This window comes from Ruditapes philippinarum, unplaced genomic scaffold, assembly GCF_026571515.1.
Source record: "Ruditapes philippinarum isolate M1 unplaced genomic scaffold, ASM2657151v2 ctg3285_1_1_1_1, whole genome shotgun sequence".
In the NCBI taxonomy this organism is placed as follows: Eukaryota; Metazoa; Mollusca; class Bivalvia; order Venerida; family Veneridae; genus Ruditapes; species Ruditapes philippinarum.
The window spans coordinates 86,559-106,580 of record NW_026860591.1 but is presented as its reverse complement, the minus strand read 5'-3'; the positions used below and the strand labels follow the sequence as shown (position 1 = coordinate 106,580).

General features: G+C 32.2%; 1 protein-coding gene across 1 annotated transcript; it reads left to right on the top strand.

Annotated features, from left to right (window-relative positions):
- The first annotated feature begins 5,005 nt into the window (after positions 1-5,005).
- Positions 5,006-8,025, top strand: LOC132712711 (uncharacterized). Its single transcript, XM_060695127.1, has 2 exons — positions 5,006-5,463; positions 5,728-8,025. Exons 1-2 carry the CDS (start codon positions 5,135-5,137, stop codon positions 7,061-7,063), a joined length of 1,665 nt encoding a protein of 554 aa, XP_060551110.1. The 5' UTR covers positions 5,006-5,134; the 3' UTR covers positions 7,064-8,025.
- The last annotated feature ends 11,997 nt before the right edge of the window (positions 8,026-20,022 follow it).

Sequence of the window (20,022 nt, the reverse complement as noted above, 5' to 3'; positions counted from 1 at the left end):
TATTGGTTATTAATATCGAGTAAATGCGAGAAGTAAACACAGAGTATTCTTAAATATTTTTATTGTGTATACGTATTGACTCTTATGTGCAGAATATGCAGAGTGCGGAGGAACTTTACTTGAAACATCTGCGAATAATCCATAGGCAGTGAGATTTTCATTCCTGCTAATGAAAAAAAACAAAGAAACAAAGTCAGCAGTTTTCTGTGTTTACAAAGTTCTCGTTGCTATCGTAGGATCAACCTTTTCAGAATTTATTAATAATAATTACATATTTTACAAAAAATAGTAACAAAATTGCATTGCAACTGCATTATGCTGCATATTAGACGGTATTGCGCAAGTGTGCTAATGTCTGATATCAACCCATTTCCTATTATGCCAAAAATCCATATAAAAGTAGCTTAAGGTCATTTTGCACATGCATTCTAGCAACGGCAGACTGTCTGCACGTGAAATTTGTTAAGTCATTAGCAATGAGTTATAACTGTTGAGCGGGTACATCTCAAACCGAATAATGAATTTTGATAAGATTATGATATTAAAGGGCAGCAAATGCAATAAAAAGGTTATGGTCCCTAAAACGATACGGCATTAGCCTTCGGGTCAATATTTGTGTGTCGATATGTTTCTTAAGACACACTTGCCCTGTAAAAACGTATAATTATTGTGAAATAAATATGTGCTATTTCTTTTTAGAGATATATCCCTGATCACAGTTTCTTGAGACATGTATTTAAAGATTTTTATCGTCAATTTTGATGGTTCTTCCCTGCTCCCGACCCTGCTGTCGACTGTAAGCACACACTTTAACGCCATCCTTATTAATTAACAGCTTAAACTTTATTTCATTAATACTGTGTGATTTCCAATCAAATGGGAAATTAAATCTCTGTATTTGCCCGTAGAAAAATTACAGTAATAACACTAAATATATGCATTGTTGAATCTGAAATATTTGAATAAAAATCATAAAAAGTACATTATCAGCAAAACAAAATGGCATAAACGATAAACAGACGTAAAAAAATAGACAAAATAAAAATCGATTTTTCATTCTAATTTGCTTATTCTGCAATACTCAGTACACTAAAAATCAATACTCGGTACATTTTCTTGTACTTTTTCGGCCTTTATCTTTTTTTACTTTCACGCATTCTGTCTGAAATTTGGACTAAGCATACTTGGATTATGAATAAAAAATGCTCGACTCAAATTTATTTATCTTGGTAATAAATATTATAATAATTTCTAATGGTAATATGATAATTTCTTACGATTCTACAGTATCGCGGTCACTATTTTCTAGTAAGCAGGCGGTCTTAGATTTAGCGTTTGTTAATTAATCATACAAATACCTGTAATACTTCTATGTCTTTTAGAGCTACAAAAATACCTCTATATATATAAAACCTATTGAGATTATTGAAATAGCAATTAGTTTGGAAAATATCGTCGCTGAACTTACCTTCGTCCCCCGTATAAAGTCGCGAAATGGGATGAAAGTCCTCATAATATCGAGCAATATCCGGGGTACGGTATACCGCAGTGATATATAACTCGGAAATATAAAGAAGGAAGCTGGTTATGTAGATAATTATGTTATACTTATCGCGGTCGAGGAGATTTGAGATAACAGAAATAGGTGTACAATGTTAGCATTTTACGAGGACATTTTCGCATGGCAAGCATAAAACATATCAAATTTTTATTCAGTTATTTTCTTTGTTATATGAAGTTTTATTGCTAAATATGTTTATTTCAAGTAAATCAATAACACATTTTGACAAACAACAGCAGCATTTTATTGTTTTGAATAAAGGCCTCCGCCCCGAAATACACATTATAATTAAAGCAGTTATGTATATATTTTAGCGGTGTCTACAATATGCATTTTTATCTATGACATGCTTTTTCATTTCTCTTTTTTACACTAGTCTTTCAGTAATATTGTTTAGTTTTTCCATCTTTTGAGATTTAATTCAATTGTAAAAAAAATACGATTTTGTTTTGAGTCCCGGTTGTGACATGCCGATTTTCCGTTTGATTGTATAGGAATTTTCAAATACACCTTATCATACCTGTAGTAAGAAATCTAGTTAATATTGTCAGATAATTAATTCCTAAAACTGAATCTCAAATGTTAATTTTTTTATCAAAGTCGGTTTTAAAGTCGGTGTTACACAAAAATATGAAGCAATTTAGTTGTGACGTCTAATAACATTGAGAGCGCTTGACGATTTTTAGTGAAATCGAAACAAGAAGGTATGTATGTATTTTGCCCCCCCCCCCCCGCTTCAAAGAAGAGGGGATATATTGTTTTTCAAATGTCGGTTTGCCGGTCTGTCTGTCTGTCTGTCCGTCGGTAACCAGGTGGTTTCCGCTGATTCTCTTTAATACTATTTATCACAAAGTTTACATATTTCACAAACTGATTGGTCATAACTAGTAGATGACCCATATTGATTTTTGGGTCACTAGGTCAAAGGTCAAGGTCACAGGGTCCTTAAATGCCATAATGATTTCCGCTCATTATCTTGGTTACTATTGATAACAAAGTCTTGATATTTCACATATTGATTGGTCATAACAAGTAAATGACCACTATTGATTTTGGGGTGGTCACTTAGTCTTAGGTCAATGTCACAGGGGCCTGGATCCGCTCATTATCTTGGTTACTATTTATCATAAAGTCTTCATATTTCACATATCGATTGGTCATATTTAGTAGAGGAACCCTATTGATTTTTGGGTCAAAGGTCAAGGTCACAGGGGCCTTTAATGGTGGTATGATTTCTGCTGATTATCTTGGTTACTTTTTATAAAAAAAGTCTTCATATTTCACATATTGAGAGGTTATAACTAGTAGATGACCCCTTTTGATTTTGGGGTTACCAGGTCAAAGATCAAAGTCCCATGGGCCATAATGTTAGAATGCTTTTTGCTCATTATCTTACTATTCATCACAAAATTTCCATATTTCACATATGGATTGGTCATAACTAGTAGATAACTCCAATTGATTTTTGGGTCACCAGGTCAAATGTCAAGGTCAAAGGGTCCTTGAAAGGTAGTATGGTTTCAGCTCATTATCTTGAAAGCTGATTATCACAAAGTCTTCATATTTCACATAGTGATTTGTCATAACTAGTAGATGCCACCTATTGCTTTCTGGTCACTAGTTTAAAGGCCAAGATCACAGGGACCTTAAATGTCAGGATGGTTTCCGCTTATTATTTTTTAAAACTATTTATCACAAAGTCTTCATATTTCACATACTGATTGGTCATAACTAGAAAGTGACCCTTATTGATTTTCGGGTCACTAGTTCAAATGTCATGGTCACAGGGCCCTTGAGTGGTATGGTTTATGCTCATTATCTTGAAAGCTATTTATCACAAAGTCTTCATATTTCAAATATTGATTGGTAATAACTTTTACATGACACCTATTGGTTTTTGGTCACTAGTTCAAAGGTCAGCGTTACAAGGACCTTAAATGTCAGACTGGTTTCTGCTCATTATCTTGAAAACTATCACAAAGTCTTCATTATTTTTCTTTTTTCCATAACTGAACACTTCCATGTACCCATTTATGGCAAGTTACTATAACAAAACAACCAATAATGTGAGTCAAGGGCTAGAAAGGGTGGCATATGTGTCGTTCGACATTTCGTTTTATAGATTTGTTTTGATGGTTTATATCTTCTACTTCACATTGAATAATCTAATCCACATTGAATAAAGATAACAGCAAAACAGACGAAACTTCCGTATGATATTGAAAATATATAGACAAATTCTGATCTGTTTATTTCAAAGATCTTAATTACATATATGAATCTGTGGTTTATAAACTGCATACTGTCTAGCCTCTAAATGTACAGTAGATAATTTCTATGAATGTACATGTACCACAGGAACTTGAAATTCTATCAATCAGAACGATAATTATTATATCCAAAAAAATATCCCCTATATAGTATAAATAGTGGGGTATACCTTTTGGGTATCGTAAATTTTGATAGAATTTCTAGTGGAATTTACATATTAAATGAGAAAATTATTTCATGTACAAGAAATAAACTTGAAATAATTATGCACACAAATATTTGAGTGTAATTAAATTTTCGTATTTGTATAATTGATTTTTAACGTTAACTTAAAGTCTTTATTTTGAAAAAAGGCTCTTCTCATTAGCAGTTTAATTCAAAAAGTTGAAAGACGAGACATATGTAATTGATGTCCGAAATGCTGTGCGTAGATATTATCTAATTATGCTATGTAATCGTTGAAGCCTTTTATAGAACAAATAGATTATATGCTTGCTGCTTATATGGGTTATTTATAACGGATAAATATTAGATATGAAATGACATAATTAAGTTTCACATTACCCTTTACACAGTACTACGATCAGATGATATAAGATAACGATAACATAGGGGCGTATCAAGTTATTAAGTGCAATATTAAAACGAAACAAGGCAAAGGTAAGCGTTTAACTTTAGTCTTCTTATTTATAAATTAATTTAGCATTCTATATCTGATTAATACAAAGACTGTACAAAATGGTCATATGTATTGAAAGTATCTGTCATAAAATCACTTTTACTAAAACTCACATTTGAATAAGAAAAACACCGATAAAATGTAACATGAGTTAAAAACAGTTGTTTATGATCTGTGTATACAGGTTCATAAAATTTATAAACAGGGAATTACCAAGTGTAATTTACAATAATTTTTATGTTAAAATACATGTACAAGGAATTAAAAATTACATTAAAATAAATATACAAGGAATTATCAAGTGCATATATTATATTAATGAATTTGTGAAAGTATTTTTTTCAAAATCACTAGACCCAAAGAAGGATCGTAGGTATTGTTGATATTGTTTACAACAGAATTGGAGAGAATAACATGTGTAAAGCACATGTGATTTAGAATATCTCTCAAACATGGACATGCATGGACACATTGTATATCTTTTTATGAAGATGCAGTTATTATATCTAAAGGGTTTTTGGTCTTTCATTACATTCGATAAAGAACTAAATATTGTACATTTCTGTTTATGCTTTCAATGTAAAATTAGCTTTGAATAGATAAAATAATTCTTTTATTCCAGAATGGCAGAAAGGAGCAATTTTCAATCGTTAAAAGACGGTTCTGAGGCAGATTATGAAGTCACGTGTACATCTTGCAGCAAAGACAATATTAGAGAAGAGGCTGACAAGTTTTGTCCTGAGTGTCAAGAATATTTGTGTAAAACATGTACAAGATACCATAGCCGACTTAATGCTACACAGCAACATAAACTGCTGGATAAAAACGATGCCAATCGAGGTTTACATACTGCTAGGACTAAATGTCAATACCATACTGACCGAGACATAGAAATGTACTGCAAAACGCATGATATGGTTTATTGTACGTTATGCATTGCAACAGAACATAGGTAAATGTTGAACTAAACATAATTATTTAACATTTTAATTAGTCTTATGTTAATTTTTGGCTGATTATATTTCTATTATTAATATCATGAAAGTTTGCCTTTAATTTTAGATATGTGAATCAAATCAAATATAGTCTGTACTTTTAGCAGATTATGTTTCAACTGCTGTAGTAAATAATATCGGATTATGCATCCAGGTTGAATATATATATTCCATGATAATTTCGAATCATAAATAATCTCCGACCTTATTTTATATTGTAGGTCTTGTGATGGAGTGAACAAGATTGAAGATGTGTCCAAACAATGCGTAACCCAAATGGAGATTCAAGCCCTATCAGATGAGATAAAGAATGCACATGACACTGTGGAATCCCTGACAGTAAAACAGAATTTAGCTGAAATAGACAAAAAGAAAGAAGCTATTGAAGAAACACTAAATGATACAGAGACAGAACTTATAGAACATATTAGAAAATTAAAAAGAGAGGCGGCAAAATGTTTAAATGATAAATATTCTACATTGAAGGAGGAACTCGTGTCTGCTATAGGTGTATCAGTTCGAACAGCTGAAGGCTTGAAGCAAACTACGGAACAACTGCAAATGATTGACAGTCTGAACTTAGAGCTGCAATTTGTGAGGATGAAGTTGATGAAGAAGACTGTCGAAGATGCACAAATTTTTAATGCAGACAATGCGGAAGAAGATATAAAATTTGTTGATTTTATGTTAAATAGGGATTTAACAGACAACTTCACAAAAGTAAAGTCATTAGGTGATGTAACAGCAGGAATTGTCGGTAAACAGTACACACTAAAGTCAATTAAAACTATCTATGTGAAGCTGGAAAATGACAAACAAGAATGTTACATATCTGATATCTGCAGACTTCCTGATAGTACGATCCTTCTGGCTGATTATAACAATTATAAAGTGAAAAAACTCAACAATGATGATAGTGTTGAAAACGTCCATGTTTTTGACTCTTACCCTACAGGTATATGTTGTGTTATTAACAGTGAAGTGGCTGTGAAATTATTTAACAATAGAATACAACTCTTTACCGTTGGCTCACCTCTGTCCAAAGGAAGGACTATAAATATTAAAAATGGTTATCAGTTTGGATTAACAATGTTTTGTGGTGATCTATGGTCATCAATCTCAAATGGTATTAACGTATACAGTACTTCATCTAATCGTGTATTTTCTATCGTCGAAAATCAATACGGAAAGTCTAAATTAAAATCCTCTATTCAGCAGATGACTTCCACTCCCGAAACAGTGATCGTGACAGATAGCTCTGATGGAGCTGTTTGCCTCAACAAAGATGGTACGGTTATGAGAGAGCTAAGAGATAGTAGATTGAAGAATACCGAAGGTGTATGTGTAGCTGATGATGGAACGGTATTTCTATGTGGATATCAGTCACACAACATCGTTATGTTCAACAAGGATGGTAATTGTCTTGGAGAACTGCTCGGGAAAGATTCTGGCTTGTTATCACCAACAAGTATGAGCTTCGATGGGACAAAAAATAGGTTAATTGTTGGATGTTACATCAATAACTCCTTATTTGTAATTGATTTGCTTGTTAGATAAATCACAAGACTTCTAAATGGTAAATTCCGTAGAAGAAATTTCTGCTGGATTGAGATGTTTTTCAGTTTTTAAGGAATAAATCTTCTGAATTGATTGACTATAGATGCAAAAAAGTATTAATCCTGTATAGTACTTTGTTTATATGGATTTTCTAAAACAAATGAATAACGCATGTCATAAAATCAATTTCTAAATAATTTAAAATGCTTTTTACATACAATTTTTTAAAATTCTTTTGATGCGCATGCATTAGTACTAAACGCTGTTTAAACAAATAGAAAATATACTTCTAAAAAAGTGTTTAAACCTTTGTAAAATATTCTTTGTAACACTACAATGTTATTCATAGAATGCTTGTCAATTATATATAATATGATAGAAAGCTTGTTTAAATTATGTGGTCTGTTTCAATTAAATTAAAAAATTAGAACTCTGTAATGGATAGATGCATTATATTTAAAGGTGAGGGAAAACGAACATTTATTTTTCTTAAACGTTTTTGGCTTTAAATTAACATGTATCAAATTTCACAAGTGCATATGCTGATTGATTTTTTTGATGAATGTAAGGAAATTTTAGATGTTAAAATAGATGGTTAAGTTAATATGTTCAGAATGTCGGAACATTACTGTAGAGAGGGATTTTTCATATCATTAATACTAGTAGTCACGAAAGGAAAACATTAATTTTGTATACATTTTGTAAAATTCACAAATGTAACTTACATGCTATAGACTTAGTTGCCATTTTCTAAATTCCAAGAAAAATATTTTTACCTACTCGTAAGTATCCAACAAGAATAACAATTTTTGTAATGATTGAAACCATACCATTTTCCCATGAAAAGAATGCCAATTAAGGTATGAAATATCATAAGTAAAAAGTGTTCATGCCTATGAATTATGAAGTACTGATTATATGTTATCTGAATCGTATGACTATATGTTGAATAAAATGTATGTATGTATGTATTTATGTATGCATGCGTGCGAACGTGCACGCACGCACGTACTTACGTACGTACTTACGTATGTATGTAATCATCTATGTAATGTAAAATATCTTCATTAAATAATAAAAATGATATTTTTGCAATCAAAATGAGTTGATATTTCCTCAATATAGAAAACAAGGTTACAACATATTTTTCCTATGCAAGTTAATATAAATCATGACCCTATCCCTTTAGGGCGTGGAACATTTGACCTTCGGGGTAAGATTTAGATACATGTACATTTTGTTGTGTTCCACAAGGCAATACCACATGCCAAATATATAAGCTTTAGACATTTAAGTTTGAGAAAATAATGCTTAAAAGTATGGTTTTCCTATATAAGTGAAGATTTTCCCTTGACCGACACATGCAACAGACCGGAACAAATTGAAAAACTTTGAAAGAGGACCACCGAAGGATCATTGATGTGAAGTTTGGTTGAAGGAGATGTAGTTTTAAGAAAAAATAAGACATTCATTTGTTTCAGCCATGTTCCGTGCAAACTATTTCTTTGCAAAATTAAAGTTGAAAAAAAAAGGCAAAATTTTAATGGTCTGAACCCAATTTAAACCCCGCCCGTATTTAAACATGTAGCATCTGTGTCCTAAAAATAATTTCAATTCATTGACTCTATAAAGAGTAAAGCATCTGGAAGCAAAATATATTTTTGCTCAATTGAAGTTGAAAATGATCCATGCCATTACTATGTAAAAATGAAGTGGCGTTAACCCATATTTCATCTTGAATTGTATGTATTTCGTAATGTTTCAACAAACTGCCAAAAATAATTTCCATGAATTGACTCCTTTAATAAATATCATCTAAATTAAAAGGGGCATAACTCTGTAAATATTTAGTAGTCTGAACCAAAATTCGAACATGACGTGTATTTTAAAATGTTACACATGTATATTAGAATTTGTTAACTTCAAAAGTTATCGTCTTGACACTATTTTTACATAACTCTGGGGTCTGAACGAAATCATTTTAAGTTAACAGGAATGATCAGTACCAAGTCTAGTTGTGCATATCGTCAGCATTTTCTGGTTCAATGATTTTTGTTAGAGTTATGGCCCTTTGATAATTTTTATTTTTAAAGTTTAACCCGACTACTTCTCTTATACCACTAATGCAATTTTAATGAAACTCTACAGGATTAATCTGTAGGTCGAGGACTTGTGCATAATACACAAGGTTTTTGCTTTAATGATTTTGGTGAGTTATTGCCCTTGAATAAAAAGGGCATTTCTTATGTTGCAAGCAAAATAGAAGTTTGTCTGGACTACTCTGTTCAATTTTATCATCATTTTAGAGGAATAATCAATACCATGTCTAGTTATGCATCCCATCAACATTTTTCGGTTCATTGAGTTGTTGCCCTTTCATGATTTTAATCTTGAAATGTGTCCGTACTACTCCTGTTATACCACTTATGCAATTTCAATGAAACTTTACAGGATTGATCGATAGCTCAAATTCTTGTGCATATTGAACAGGTTTTTTAGGTTGAATGATTTTTTGCCAAGTAATGGCTATCATCTTGCGACACATGTCATGACTGTTGACCCTTGTTTATGTTGTTAAAAAAACCAACCTGTACACAATTGTCTTGATGATATTGCGTCACTGTTTATACACGTGCTTTAAAGCGTATTAAACACTCCCAATTTATATTCCTTTTTTATTTCACGTGACGATACAAAACGGATATCTGATTATCAGTTCTGTTACATTACTTTTGTAAAGTTGAATTAAATATTTTGAGCTTCAATACAATATAAATATGTCGAAACAATAGGTGAACACAACTTACACGCAACTCTTTTTTATCAATATCGTATACCTTAAAAATGCAAAGAAACACTGAATATCATTTTGAGTCTTTGCCAGTTTAAGTTATTATGTCGTGGCCACGAGTAACTAAGCCAGGTCACGAGATCATATGTTATGCGCACGAGATAATTAACAAATCAGATTACAATGTCCATATGAATTTTCCTAGTTTACTAAAAATGTGCTATAGGACAAGAATGCCCATACTTCACTTACTTTATACAAGTTATTGATTGGACAATAATTTTACTTTTAGCGTCATTGTGACCCTGATATTTGACCCAATTAACTCAAAATTATTAGGTGTCATCTACTGATCAGGTGCAATGATCTTTATAGGTTATATAAACCATGGCTTATTCCTTCTAATGTATTCATCAGACAAGGATTTTACATGAAGTGTCATGGTAGCCTTGACCTCAAACATCATTATTGGCTATCTACTGGCCACTGTCTTTATCAAATAAAATAAACCAGGACTTATTCCTTCTCAAGTTATCGTATTAACAAGGTTAGCAGGCCGTTGTACGTACACACTGACCAATTCTATTGCAGAATTGTCCCCACAAAGGGCCATAACTTTGTCAAAATTAATGTCTGATTTATGGGTCTTGGAAAGTGTCTTTCTAATATGATCCTTAAGATACGCGTCAAGATAAAAGGGATTATCTTCAGTGTTTTCAAAGGTTAATGATGCATGTAAAACTTTAAAAAGGACTTTTCTTATCTCTTTTTATAAATATAGTGTAATGTGATTGGTTAGTTATCCCGTGAGCACGACTTATTTATCTCGTTCCACGACTTAAAAACTCGTGGCCACGACTGAGTAACTCGTGGCCACGACATAGTATCTCGTGCTTTCCACTTAATTATCTCGTGGCCACGTCTTAGTAACTCATGGCCACGACATAGTTACTCGTGCGCACCACTTAATCATCTCGTGGCCACAACTTAGTAACTCGTGGCCACGACAAAGTATCTCGTGACCATGACTTAGTAACTCGTAGTCACGACATAGTATATCGTGCGCACCACTTAGTTAACTCGTGGCCACGACTCAGTAACTCGTAGCAATGACATAGGATCTCATGCGCACGAGATGAATAAAATCGCACAAATGTCACCTTTGTATCACCGTACAAATACGACCCTGCGGAAAGAAAATTTGACTGTTTATTGTTTAAAAATGTGAATCGGAATGATGTTGATGACTTAATGACATTTGAGTTACATTATTTAAATATGGCCAATGAATCAGCCTATGAAGTTTTGAAATGCAGTCTAGCATTTCGATTCTCTGGTTAAAATAAGTCATATAACATGATATAAAAAAATGTCCGGAATTGTTAAGTCATCACCCAATATCTCGAAAATGCGTTTTACATATGTATTGCCGAAACCTACGAAAATACTGTACGTTTCGATTACCTATATAAGTTTGCTACCTTCTTATTGAATCCCAAGGATTGTCTATTTACAAGTAAATTCAAAACTGGCACAAATGATACAAAAGGCACTTTGTCATCAGGATTTAGTTTGAGCAATTTTTAAGCGTAGGGAAAATTAAGTAGATTTAGCGAAATAAATGTACGTTCAATTTATCTGTATGTAATACAAGAATGTAGGGGTAAATATTAATTAATTATGCTATGTAATCTTTGAACAAACAAAATGTATGCTTGCTACTTATTGAGGAAGTATTAAGTAAAAAATAAAATACTTTAGTGTCTCATTACCCTTTACAACGTATCACGATCAGGTGATTTCATATAACGATAACATAAAAAAGAGTGTGCATGTTACTAAGTCAAAACGAAAGAAGGCAAAGGTAAGCGTTTATCTTTAGTCTGCTTAATTTATAAATAAATAATGTTTTTTATATAGAAAACTGTACAAAATGGCAAAATGAATTGAAATTATCTGTCAAGATAAGTTAAAGATCCTGTATGTTTTTTGATTGATATTTTTACTGTATGAATACCACAATAGCAAAAAATTATATATGTACATATTTATGCTAATGAAACAATTTTCAAACATCGAAGAATATGTAAAATGTGTACTGCAAATATTTGAGAACATTATATTTAATCAATAAATTACAGGCATTTATTTCTTATTGGAAAATTTGACTTAGAATTTATAGAAAATAAATTTCTAATTACCTCCCTTTATTTACATGAAATGTTAAATTGGGTAATATCTTTATAAATAATGCATATTGGAACTTACAATATTGACAAATATTAATTTGAGCATCATATTTATGAAATAAAACCATGAAAAAAATGTGTTACAGGATCTTTAATTAACTAAAACTCTCACACTAAGAACAACAGAGATAAAAAGTAACCTGAGAAAGGCTGAGATAAAAAAAAAGTAAAACGTTGTTTATGATCTGTATATACCCTTTTAATCAAGATGTAGTGAATGATTCTGATATTGCACCATCTTTGTGTTTCCCTGCCAGAACAGTTGAAAAGCAATGCATGTCTTCTCCACCAGAAAAAGCCTCTAGTAAAGAGAATTCTGGTTCTTCTGTAAAATTCCTTGAATGCAGCGGTGGTGAAGTTTTGAAAAATGTTCAAACAGCTAAAATTAGAAACACATTAAGCAAAGTTGTTGGTGACAAAGCTATAACAAATGAAGATGTTAGTGAAAAAATAAAAGATCACATTGAAAAGCAGACAAGCTCCAAAAAAAGAAAATTCAAGTAAAGGTACATGAAACACAAAACATACCTGAAAAACAAAACAAAGGACAGTCAAAATTTAACAGTTCAAAAGGCAAACAACCAAAAGTTAAATCAAAGCAACCTAAACTTGAACTTTCTGAAGATGTCTCTGATGAAGATTCTGAAACAGAAGAAGAAAAATGCAGTGTTTGTGGAAAATTTTTCCCAGACAAACAGATTTGTGATGAAATTAGAATTGTTCAGTGGGGTCAATGTGACAAATGTGACCTATGGGTTCACCTCAAATTCTGCTCCCCAGTGAAAGTGTTGCGCAGAGGTGACAGTTTTCTCTGTCCAACCTGTAGCCAGTCATAAATTAAAACAAACAAAAAACAATTTGTGAATATATGTTATCAGTTTAAACAGTTTGAAATGTTCCAGTTAAATACTTTCTTGTCAGTTTTGGAATTCAAGTAACATTTACATTATTATGACACTTTTAAGACACCATACTTAATGATATTTGTGATGATTTACTGCAACCAATAAAATCGCCGAATTTAGGTGAAGTGTTCAGATCGAGGTAAGATTTTACATCCGTCATATTTGTTTATATTTGGCAACCGCTGAACGATAACATTGTTTGAAATAAACTTGAAGTAACTTTTAAATAGTTGTAGCAAAATTATATCAAGTATAATTATAGATTACTGTAGTATATTGAAAATGCCATTGACTTTTGTTCTTATAACGCCGAATTTGGGTTACACCGGGATATATAATCTTTACCAAAAGTTCATAAAATACATGTACAGGGAATTATCGGTTGTATTTTTAATAGTTCTTCTGTCAAAGAAGTAGCAACTCTATTTTACAATAATTCTTATATTAAAATTACGTACAAAAATTATCAAATGCATGATTCTATTAATGTAATTGTGAAAATATTTTCTTTTAAAACCACTACGCCTTAAGAAGGATCGTAGATATTGTTTATAACAGGATAGGAGAGAAAAACATGTATGTTCACAGTGAAGCACGTGTGTGATTTAGAATAACCTATCTCAAACATGGATATGGACGCGTTGAATATCTTTATCAAGATGCAGTTGTTATATTGTAAAGAATTTCAATATTTAATTTCATTCGATAAACAACTAAATATTGTACAGTTCAGCTTTCAATAAAGATATAGACTTAGAATAGATAAAACAATAACTTATTCCAGAATGGCAGAAGGGAGCAATTTTCAATCGTTAAAAGATGGCTCTGATGCAGATAATGAATTCACGTGCACACCTTGCAGGAAAGACAATATTAGAGAAGAGGCTGACAAGTATTGTCCTGAGTGTCAAGAATATTTGTGTAAGACATGTACAAGATACCATGGTCGACTTAATGCTACACAGCAACATAAACTGTTGGATAAAAATGACGTCAATCGAGGCTTACATTGTGCTAGGACTAAATGTCTGTACCATGCTGACCGAGACATTGAAATGTACTGCAAAACGCATGATATGGTTTATTGTACAATGTGCATTGCAACAGAACATAGGTAATGGTTATAGTAAACATAATAAACATTTCAAGTTGTATTGTTTGTGAGGCCAGGTCTACTTTTGGCTGTTTTTTTTTCTACTACATGTATATATACATTATACATATCATGAAATTTAGTTCTGTGAATCGGATCAAATGTAGCCTGTAGTTTTAGCAGATTATGTTTCAACTGCTGTAGTAAATAATATTAAGTTAATATTAGCTTAAATATGTATTATGAGATATTTAAATTATAATCATTTTCTTATTATAAATAACTTCCGGCCTCATTATATATTGCAGGTCTTGTGATGGAGTAAACAAGATTGAAAATGTTTCTAAACAAAGCGTAACCCAAACGGAGATTTAAGCCCTATTAGATGAGACAAAGAACGCACATGACACTGTGAAGTCCCTGACAGTAAAACAGAAAGCGAATATAACTGCAATAGATAAACAGAATGAAGCTTGTGAAGAGAAACTAGATGATACAGAGACAACACTTATAGAACATTTAAGAAAATTGAAAAGAGAAACAGCAAAATGTTTAAATGATAAATATTCTACACTGAAGAAGGAACTCGTGTCTTCTATTAGTGTATCAGGTCGAACAGCTGAAGAATTGAAGCAAACTACAGAACAAATGCAAATGATTGATAGTCTGAACTTAGAGCAGCAATTTGTCAGGATGAAGTTGATGAAGAAGACTGTCAAAGATGCTAAAACTTTTATAACAGAAGGTGAGGCAGAAGGTACAAAAGTTATCGATTTTACTGTAAATAAAGAGCTGGGAGACATCATCACACAAGTAAATTCTATAGGTGACGTGACAACCGGAATTGTGGATGAGCAGATTGTAAAACAGAGGCAGTACAAAATAAAGTCAACGAAAAAGATCAATTTGAAGCTGGGTAATGACAATTTGAATTGTTACATATCTGATATCTGCAGACTTCCTGATGGTACGATCCTTCTGGCTGATTATAACAATAACAAAGTGAAAAAACTCAACTCTAATGATACTGTGGAAAAACGTCAATGATTTTGATGCTAGCCCTACAGGTATATGTTATTTAAGTAACAGTGAAGTGGCTGTGAAATTATACAACAATAAAATACAAGTCTTTTCCGCTGGCTCATCTTTGTCCAAAGGAAGGACTATAGATATAACACAGGGTTATCAGTTAGGATTAACAATGTGTTGCGATGATCTATGGTCATCAGCCTCAAATGGTGTTAACGTATACAGTACATCATCTAATCTAGTTAAATCTACCGTCAGAGCTCAAAAAGGGAAGAATATATTTAAATCCTATGTTGGGCAGATGGTTGCCGATCCTGACACAGTGATCGTGACAGATGGCTCTGATGGAGCCGTTTGTCTGAAAAAATTGGTACGGTCATTAGAGAGATGAGAGACAGTAGATTGAAAAATACTCGAGGTGTATGTGTAGCCGACGATGGAACGGTATTCCTATGCGGATTCACATCTAACAACATCGTTATGTTTGATAGTGATGGTAATTGTCTTGGAGAACTGATTGGGAAAGACTCTGGCTTGAAAAAACCAATCAGTATGTGCTTCGACGGGACAAACAATAGGTTAATTGTTGGATTTTACAACAAAGACACCATATTTGTAATGGAATTTGCTTAAGATAGATCGCAAAACTTTCAACTTCTAACCGGTAAATTCCTTAAAAGAAATTTCTGCTGGATTGAAATGTTTTACAATCTTTAGAAATAAATCTAATGTATTTATTGGCTATAGATGCGAAATAACTATAAATGTTGTTTAGTACTTGGTTTATATTGACGTTTTCAATCAACTGAAAAACTCGTGTCTTTAAATCAATATTTTAATTATTTAAAATGCTATTGACATGCAACATTGTTTTAGTCTTTTAATTCACATGCGTTAGTCCTAAACGCTGTATAAAAAACAGAAACGTTAATTAAAAAATATTTGTTTTGTAGAACAATCTTTGTAACACTATTATATCATTCTTCTATAAACAAAATATAATGCCTGTCAGTTATGCATGTATATAATGTGATATAAAATTTTGCAAAAATTGTGTCATTTGTTGCAATTAAATTAAAATTTAGAACTCTGTAAAGGATAGAATTTGAGATTTTTTTGAAGATGATGCAAAAGGAACATGTACTATTTTTAAACGTTTTAGGCTTTAATTGAACATGTATTAAATTTACATGTGCATATGCAGATTGATTTTGTGTGATGAATGTAAGAAAATGTTAATTATCATGATGTTAAGTTAGATTGTCATTTAAATATGTTTGAAATATCGGAATATTACTGTAGATTGGGAATTTTTATTTGGTTTATATTCACGAAAGGAATACAATAATCTATACATTTTATAAAATTCACAAATGTTACTTACATGCTATAAACTAAGTTGCCAATTTCTAAATTCCAAGAAAAATACTTGTACCTACTCGTTAGAATCCGACAAGAATAAGACTTGAGTGAAATCATACTATTTGAATTTTTCCAAATGACATACGAACCATAAAAAGTATAAAGTGGTCATACCTATGTATATAGAGGATATTAAATGAGTGTAAGTTCAATACTAAATTTATTGCACGAGTTGAATAATATTATTTTATTCAACGAGTGCAATAAATTCAGTAATGAACTTACACGAATTTAATATTCTATTTATTACATACCAAAAATAAAGACCGTTTAAAGTGAAATAAGAGTCAATTTTCATTGACGCGCCTATAGTATAACGCTAACATATAGCGCGTCTTTACACTTTGTTTGTATAACGCTAATGACGTCACGTCAAAATATGTGCACGGCCGTGCAATACCATATTTACGGAGTCGCAAAATCGGCACGGGTGTGTGATAATATGTATTAATGGTTATATGCTAATTGAAGTTGTAGGAGTTACTCAGTTCTTACTTTTGTTGTCATTACTTTCTTGATAAAGAATCATTGAACGATCGTTTTACAGTCCAAACAAACTTTGAACTTTCTTGAAATAATAAATCATTAAAAAGAGAGCTGAGATCGAGAATCAAACTCAGGTCGCTAAAACGCAACTGGCAACCGAGATATCCACTGTGGCATGGAGGCATTTGAATTTCAAGAGTTTGAAAAAAACATTATTTATTTTGCTAATTTTCGAACATACGCAACCTTTTGAATTGACGAATTCGCGAAAAAATGTCATAAAGGCAATTTTTCGCGAAATCCTTGTGACACAAAAATATCCCAGTCTACAGTACTTCACAAGTTCTGACACTTCATTCATGAGAAGAAGTTGTAATTGTTCCTTTATTTTAAGTCGGAAACCAAATATTTCTGTACCACTTCAGGCATCATTGTCATCCAATGGCTTGGTTTCGATTTTTAAAAAAGTTCATGAAATCATCTATGTAATGTAAAATATCTCATTGAAATAAAAACAATTATAATTTTTTTTGTAAAAAAAAATAGTTGATATTTCCACAGTATAGAAAAAAGAAATGAAATCTTCCATTACACGCACGCGCTTTTTTAGCATCTGTCTCAGAAGGTTCATATGGATCTATCATTTAGCCTGCCTTTTTATGTTGTCAAATAACCTACCTAAACACAGTAATCCAAATGCTATGCGTCACTGTTTATACTGCGCGCTTAGGATATTTATTTAGTGACGCGGTGGTCAAGTCCACTTCAAAGGTGTAAAACAGTTATTATAGAACAGAACAAAACAGAATATTTATTTTTTTTTGGACTTGAGCATAGCTCCTCGTCCATAACAATAATGATTACAATACATCATCAAAAACTCAAAGTAAAATGATCTTACAAGTGCAATTAAATGTAGAGATACACAGCATATATATTACACATATATCACAAAGTTAGACGTTATATTAAAGAGTGATCTAGTTAAGTGTTATATTTAATGAAGAGCTTTGTTTATGATATACATGTATAACTATTCGTACAATAAGAGTTGATTTATAGGTGTAGCTTTTCGCTTTACTTATTTTATGATAGTCTTATCATTAAAGCACAATTAAAGATCCTGTAGCACAATTTTTTATGGTTTTATATAATAAATATGATGCTCAAGTTAAGGTTTATCAATTTTGTAAATTCCTAAAAGCATTATTTTTTAAGATATTACCGAATTAAACATTTGATGTAAATAAAGGGAGGAAATAAAAAAATATTTTCTTTAAAGTGTAAGTCAAATTTTTCAATAAGAAATGAATGCATATATTTTAATAAGAACATATAATATGTACAAATATATGCAGTACATATTTTAAATATTCTTCGATGTTTGAATATTGTTTTATAAGCATAATTATATACACATATATAATTTCACTTAAGTGTGGTATACTACCTCAATTACAACATACAGGATCTGCCAAATTATTTAAAGTTAGGCTATTTTGAGTTGACAGTAGCTGTAGTAGTTTGTGCATGTTAGGCCTTTCATAAAATATCTGTCTATATATCTTTTCCTTAAAATATTGTATTTCTGACATATGAGAATAAAATGATATTCGTCTTCAACGTCTCTACCTGAACCGATTTCACAGAGTCTATCACCGCCATATTTTCTTTGTTGACCATATCTTCCACTTTTAATCCGTAATTTGTGAGCGCATATACGGAACTTAGTGATGAGCTGTCTGTAAAGTTTATTATACCCCCACAAACGAAGTTTAGGGGGGGTATATAGGAGTCAGCTTGTCGGTCGGTCGGTTGGTCGGTCGGTCCGTCTGTCGGTCGGTCCACTTTCATGGTTTCCGGACGATAACTTGAGCTACGAATGAGATATTCCAATCAAACTTGGTGTACAGCAAGTTTGTATGAATACCTGGGTTGGTATTGCATATGGACCCCCTGGGGTCAAAGACTAGGTCACCGTTACTAAAAATAGAAAAATGGTTTCCGGACGAATAACTTGAGCTAGGAATGAGATATTCCAATCAAACTTGGTGTACAGCAAGTTTGTATGAATAAACCTGGTTGGTATTGCATATGGACCCCCTGGGGTCAAAGACTAGGTCACCGTTACTAAAAATAGAAAAATGGTTTCCGGACGATAACTTGAGCTAGGAATGAGATTATTCCAATCAAACTTGGTGTACAGCAAGCTTGTATTGAATACCTGGGTTGGTATTGCATATGGACCCCCTGGGGTCAAAGACTAGGTCACCGTTACTAAAAATAGAAAAAATGGTTTCCAGACGATTAACTTGAGCTAGGAATGAGATATTCCAATCAAACTTGGTGTACAGCAGCTTGTATGAATACCTGGGTTGGTATTGCATATGGACCCCCTGGGTCAAAGACTAGGTCACCGTTACTAAAAATAGAAAAATGGTTTCCGGACGATAACTTGAGCTAGGAATAAGAATATTCCATCAAACTTGGTGTACAGCAAGCTTGTATGAATACCTGGGTTGGTATTGCATATGGACTCCCTGGGGTCAAAGACTAGGTCACCGTTACTAAAATAGAAAAATGGTTTCCGGACGATAACTTGAGCTAGAATAAGATATTCCAATCAAACTTGGTGTACAGCAAGCTTGTATGAATACCTGGGTTGGTATTGCGCATATGGACCCCCTGGGTCAACGACTAGGTCACCGTTACTAAAAATAGAAAAAATGGTTTCCGGACGATAATTGAGCTAGGAATGAGATAAAAGAAGCTTTCTTGAAGACCTGGTTGATGTTGCAATTCTTTGTACTCATTTCAATCTTCAAAAATTATAGTTTAACTTCAAACTATTGTTCACACCACTTATTTTTCAAACGTAATGGTTGCTTGTGGGGGTATTAATCACCTTCAGTGATAGCTCTAGTTTCCAATTCTACTTAAAGAATCTCTATATCTAAAGTCTAATTCCATATGTTTGTAAATCG

Bases quoted from the DNA above. Each gene is read 5' to 3' on its own strand.
- LOC132712711 (XM_060695127.1), top strand. From the start codon at position 5,135: ATGGCAGAAAGGAGCAATTTTCAATCGTTAAAAGACGGTTCTGAGGCA. The intron at 5,464-5,727 runs GTAAATGTTGAA...TTTATATTGTAG, and splicing joins TGCATTGCAACAGAACATAG to GTCTTGTGATGGAGTGAACA.